Genomic DNA, 6,190 nt, shown 5'->3' with positions numbered 1-6,190 from the left:
AAAACAGCCGGAGCCTAACCTCTGCTTGGAGAGTAGAGGTCCGCGCGGTGTCTAACCGATCTAGACCCCGGCCATAGTCACAAATCATTTTTTCTTCACGCGTCCCGTTAGAGGTCCCGGGGGGGCTCCGGCGGGCATTCCGGCGGTTTCTGTCGAATAGTCGTATGTTTTAATCCTTTATCGCTCGATGTCCTTCAGGCACCCGTGAGTTGCCCTGGGGTTGTCCCCGGGTACCCCGTAGGAGTCTGACAGGGGGTCGGCCGATAAACCCCGTGTAGGTAACTGTATGGTCACTGTCGAAGTGTGCCACGTGGAATTAACACTAGTAGAATCGGAAAATACCATTGCACATCAACCGACAGGCTGAGCACGTGCCGCTTGCTCAGCTTACTGGCCGAGGGTGGCGACGACTCGTCACCGTTGCATCCTTGTTCTTGCTACATGGGTAGCGGAAGAAGAGAGACAAGCGGAACATCAGCGCCAGAGAAGGAGATTTGGTGGGTACGGCTCTGGTTGAGGCGCCGACCCATGTTTGGGTTCTACGATACGCTAAAGAGCAAGCTAATGCGAGAACATCGTTGCAACCCCAAGTCCGTCCTACGCATGGAGCCCCAGATGTTCTATGACCTGCTCATGCGGGTGGGACCTTCCATTGAGAAGACTAGAAAGTGAGTTGTTTACTGCTGACATTTCCCTAATATTTTCCCCGCCGGGGCCCTGGTTCATTTTAAGTCCGACTTAAAATCAACAGGGGCCCCGCCCGAGACCAAAAATAACCCGTCAACCGCTGGTAGACCCACAGGACCTCGACCGGAAGTTCCAAAAAACAGTCCGTAGATTACCCGCCCGGGTCCCTATGTGGAAATGTGACCATGGCCCAAATTGTCTTGTTTATTGACCGAGGAACCCGTCAGTTGCCCTGGCGGTGTCCCGGGATGACTCAATGAGCGCAATGGTTTGTAATGTAAGAAGGTTTGGCCTCTGTCCGGGCGGGTACCGTCGAGAGCCATGTCTATGTGTTCACGATTAGTTGACGGCTTGCATCCGGCGTATTTTCCTACCCGGGCTTCTGGTGATTTTAAGTCAGACTTGAAATCAACCGGGGCCCCGCCCGAGACCCAAAATAGCCCGGCAGCCGCCTTAACATACCTGGCCGGGCCCCTTTGTGGAAATGTGACGTTAGCCTTACCAAGTAATTAGAACCAGGAGCTCAACTGTGAGGGCCACTAACAGTTGAGTCACAGGAAAATATCTAATTAATCAACATGATGAAACTTCGCACCTGACGACACGTGTCTGTATCAGCAAGGAGGTTAAAGAAAGACGCCGTGTTAGGTTTAAACAAGATGATAAGGCATTTGCTTCTGACGTCATAACTTATGATATATAAATAACAGCCATCACGTTGGTGGGCAGATAACGAGGAAAACGGTTATTCGGGATCCAAGACAATTATTCTATGAAACTTTTAGGAATTATTCATATGTCGAGGGAATTCATACGAGTGCACGAATTTGGCTACAAGTGGCTGAAAGTGCTGAGTTTGACCGAACGGTTGTGGCTGAAAGTGCTGAGTTTGACCGAACGGTTGTGGCTGAAAGTGCTGTGTTTGACCGAACGGTCGGGTTGCTGCTTTCCCGCCCATCGGTTTATGTCTGGAGCCCATCATGTATTCCGCTTTCGGGTAATGACCCGACCGACCTGTATATATACATATTATAACGGATGGTCATTTGATATCAACACCGAATAAAACCACCGAGTGAGCGAAGCGAATGAGATGCTTTTATTCCGTGGTTATAGCAAACTTGACTTCTCTTGAAATTATTAATTTCACTCCGTCTTGTTTGCAGAAGACTTGTTTCATGTTAAGACTGTATTACCGTATGCATTTTTTTTAACAGAGAAACTTCCTACAAAGTTACAGAAAGAATGGAACTGTCGAACGGGTCAGTGATGATCATTTGAGATTTGTGATTCACTACTTGTGGCACATTTATGTTACGGCATGATATTAGTATTAAAACAGACGTACACAATCTATGTTAAGAAATTATAGCATTTTCTCATTAATTATGCAAATTAGGTATTTATTTTGCATAATACACATCAATCAATATTCTTCTCCTTGTCAGTTACAAATGTTACAATGGTCCTATAATGGAACTGAGCATGTTTACAAAATTTCATAATTAATTATGCAAATTAGATACCGATTTGCATAATTAATATGTCATTATATGAAGCATCACTTAAGCTATTTACATACCAAAAATCATAACAATCCGTTAACCCCTTCTTGAGTTATTCCCCTTTAAAGTCTGACATTAAACCTGCCCTGCAGTTCCAAAACAAGCCGCTAGGGGGCCCAAACCTATACCACTTACTCTCGGCATCAAGAGCTGTCTACCACTCAAAAATTATAGCCGCAGCATGTTCAGAACTCGAGATATCAAACCAGGAAGTTCCACTGCAGTGCCGTAACAGGTTGCTAGGGGGCCCAAAATCTAATCGTTTTCAGGTCTCATCAAGACCTACACACATACCAAATATCAATACAATCCATTCTGGCGTTCTTGAGTTATGCTGGTCTTCTACATACATACATACATACATACATACATACATACATACATACATACATACATACATACATACATACATACAAACAAACGCTACCCAAAATATAACCTTCTTGGCGAAGATAATAACTACTATGATACTAGTATGAAATGGAGACTTCTGATTGGTCAAAGTCGCCTGGCTACATTCCTGCCAACGTCATCGATCCTACCAGTAGGTTTCATGTCCCTGACCTTGACCTACTTGTGTTGTCGTCCCACCAGCCGTCCTGTCGCGGGAGGGCATCACGTACGACGCGTACACACTGGACCGCTGGAACGCCACCGAGCGGTCGGACGAGATGATGCAGCAGACACCTAGTCGCCAGGGGGCGCCGTGGGACAAGGTGGTGAGTGTGGGCACTAACATGAAGCAGATGGTGTCCGGGCCTGACGGCGCGCCCAAGGCAGGATTTACAGGTGGGCTGGGGAAACTTTCTTAAATCACATTGTATACCTCATACTGACAAATTTCTAAAAGCTAAGCTACTAGTTTAAACGTCTAAGCCGTCGAGACAATTCCATCAACGAAATCGTTTGCTTGTCATTTAACCATATGCAGTCATTGGTTCATTATCCGGAAAAACAGTAATTTGGGTCTATTTGATCTTTGCTAAATCTGCAGTCCGTGTGGCGATAGAAGCCGATGGTGAGCCCCAAATCTGGTTTTATTTATTTGCCCATATTTTCTATCTGATAAGCGCGATCTGATAGTGATGCTCAACTTATCTTTCGCGGGCGTGGACGGGGGACGCCATAAACTTTCTGCAGCTTATGATCCACCGGAAAGCGAATTACGGGCCCTTTGTTACAGCCTGACGTCACAGAAGCGGTGGATTGCACAGTCAATGACCGTAGTTGGTCAGCTGAAAAGTTGGGTTGGTCCAATTTCTGTTCTGGAAAGTATAATTCCACTTGGCTTCGGAATTATGTCTGTCTGTTCGCGCAGGTAACTCCGGAGTCCGTGTGGGGATAGAGGGAAGCGGAGAACCCGTGATGACGAGTGTCGGACAGCTTCACGCCAACTTCCTCTTCTCGAACGGAGAGGGCTCCATGGAGGTGCCTCTGGTCAGAGGCGCCCCCTTCCTGACGCACCTGTTCACTGCAGCGGACCCCGTGCTGGCGCCTTACTGCCTGAGCGCCGTGGATGGAGTGGAGACGAACTTCCGCTGTCCTACAGAAATCTCTTGTAAGAAAGGGTATTCTTCACTTTTCTTCTCCGTTCTTTTCATATTACTTGCAAGTCTTCCCCTGTGTTTCTATTCGTCTAACTGTGTTGCTTGCTTTCGTCTCGTATATATATACATGTATATATGTATTTCTGATTTCCGAGAGTAGAAAGGTAGTAGTGGAACAAGGTTTTATCATGACATCGTATACGCGTAGGCCAACGGCTACCCCAAAACAATATCATGAAAACCATAATTGTTTCCCTGTCAGCGGCTGACGGCGGCTCGGGTTTCGGGGAGGCCACGTGCAGCGGCGGGCAGCTGCAGCTGACCCTGCACGTGACTAAAGCCGTGGACGACATGAGCGAGGTGCAGTGGGCGGCCGGACCCGCCGGCGCCTTCTCGGGACACATGCACAGCTGCGATACCGCCACCTGCCGCATGGAGGATGGCGGGCGCACCATTCGCGTCAAACCGGACTTATCGAACGTAGGCGGGACCATGGCGTACGCCTTCAACGTCGTGGGGAAGTTCGTGGTTCCTTGGGGGGATTGGAACGCCAATCCGTTAACCGTCACCTGCTCAAGGAAGAGGGAAGGTAGGTGCCATCTCAGACAGATAAGACAGAGGGACTTCAATGGCTGTAACTTAATCCTTCATCAGGAAGAATGGCTCGTGTCTTCCTCCATGACCATGTACTCTAACGTACATATGACTTTTCTTGTGGGCCAAATAGGTTTAGATCCTATACCATAGTAAAATTCTGAGACAGACAGAATTGTAGATGACATCCACAGGAAACTATTAGTAAACCGAAGCATTGTGTTAACCAAATTGTCGACACATGACGTCAGTAAGGGTCAAAGGTTCCAGTAAGCCTGTATCACCACCCGTCTCTGGTCGCGGTTTTTGAAGATTGTGATAACTACTGATTAAGTAGTTATGTTTTGTGCGTTGCCGCAGCGGAGAGCACCCTGCAGCCGTCGCCCCGGGCACCCTGTGCCGAACAAATCTGCCTGTACCCCTCCTGCCAGCCGCTAGGTGGCGGGCAACAGCAGTTCCAGCTGACCATGGACTTCCGCACTGCAGTCCCATACATGGAGGAGATTCAGGTAAATTCCAACGCTGTTCAATATTTAAGTTGTCACAAGCTGGTTTTGATTTGCCCAAGGCACTCTTATCCCGGCTGTGTCATAGCTGTGATCATGAATGATGTAAATAACATCTATCTTCTCTCTCATGACTTGTAAGTGGATCTATAGCTGTTCATTGAGTTCATTGTTACCTTTGCCAAGAAGGTTATGTTTTCGGTGCCATTTGTCTTTCAACAGCATGACTTCGCTCGTTTTCAAGCTTGTAGAATATCGTTCATGTCATTGAGAATCTGGCTGCTACCTACTAGTAACTTCCCCAGGTAGCTGTAGACTCCGCGGACAGGTGGTCCGACACGCACGTGATGCTGACGTGTAACCCCACGCGCTGCACCATGACCCCTGACGGCCTGACCGTGACCTACACCGCCACCGTGCCGGAGGGACAGCTCGCCTATGCCATCAACAGGATAGGCTTCTTCGTCTCCCCAGCTGGCTTCTGGATTGATAATCCGCACTACTTCACCTGCGATGGGTCAGGCAAGTCTACGAAAACCTCACCTTCCGCACTGGTGTTCCAGTGCTGATTTAATTGTCTAAACGGCCTCAGCACTGGTTTTTCAGTGCTGATTTTCTTTCAGCACTCGTTTTCCAGTGCTGATCGGCCTTGTTCCAGTGCTGAAACACCCTCAGCACTCGTTTTCCAGTGCTGAATTTCTTTCAGCACTCATTTTCCAGTGCTGAACTGCTATCAGCACTCGGTTACCAGCGCTGAAATCGGGGCCGGGCCAGGTCAAATGTCACTGGGTAACCAGTGATGAAACTGCCGTCAGCACTGGAACCGAGTGCTGATATACAAAAACCTCGCCTTCAGCACTGGATTTACCAGTGCTCAGGGACACTTCAGCACTGGAAAACCAGTGCTCAGGGACACTTCAGCACTGGAAAACCAGTGCTGTGAAATCTTCAGCACTGGAAAACGAGTGCTGACGTCTTTTCAGCACAGGAATCTTCCAGTGCTGAGAGCGGTACCAGACGTACTATAAAATTCAAAGGAAATATATGTTACTTTGTGCAAAGAAACTGAACTGAAGTTGTGCTATCCATTCCTTGTGTTATTGAAAGTGGATAATATATGTATGGTGGATGGATAGATGTCATTTAAAAAGTACTGAGAGCGGTACTAGTAAAAGGGCGCAAATTCAACATAAGGGATAGATATCAGCGGAATATGAAGAGAGGTGATGTTTGTAATCCGGCAAAATTTTAGAAGAGCAAAAGAAGTATGTATTCCAAATCACTGGAGGTA

At 47.7% G+C, this 6,190-nt stretch overlaps 1 protein-coding gene across 1 annotated transcript; it reads left to right on the top strand.

Moving 5' to 3' along the window:
* Window positions 1-2,842: 2,842 nt before the first annotated feature.
* On the top strand, window positions 2,843-5,904 carry LOC118423138. The gene is made up of 6 exons (XM_035831179.1): window positions 2,843-3,041; window positions 3,571-3,810; window positions 4,062-4,388; window positions 4,754-4,902; window positions 5,205-5,421; window positions 5,888-5,904. The coding sequence occupies exons 1-6, from the start codon at window positions 2,924-2,926 to the stop codon at window positions 5,902-5,904; spliced, it is 1,068 nt and encodes a 355-aa protein (XP_035687072.1). The 5' UTR covers window positions 2,843-2,923.
* The last annotated feature ends 286 nt before the right edge of the window (window positions 5,905-6,190 follow it).

This window comes from Branchiostoma floridae, chromosome 1, assembly GCF_000003815.2.
Source record: "Branchiostoma floridae strain S238N-H82 chromosome 1, Bfl_VNyyK, whole genome shotgun sequence".
NCBI classification, from domain to species: Eukaryota; Metazoa; Chordata; class Leptocardii; order Amphioxiformes; family Branchiostomatidae; genus Branchiostoma; species Branchiostoma floridae.
This window is presented reverse-complemented; position numbering and strand designations above follow the sequence as displayed.

Excerpts from the sequence above, each read along its gene's own strand:
- LOC118423138 (XM_035831179.1), top strand. The coding sequence starts at position 2,924 with ATGATGCAGCAGACACCTAGTCGCCAGGGGGCGCCGTGGGACAAGGTG. Across the intron at positions 3,042-3,570 it reads GCCCAAGGCAGGATTTACAG|GTAACTCCGGAGTCCGTGTG; the intron begins GTGGGCTGGGGA and ends CTGTTCGCGCAG. Across the intron at positions 4,389-4,753 it reads CTGCTCAAGGAAGAGGGAAG|CGGAGAGCACCCTGCAGCCG; the intron begins GTAGGTGCCATC and ends GCGTTGCCGCAG.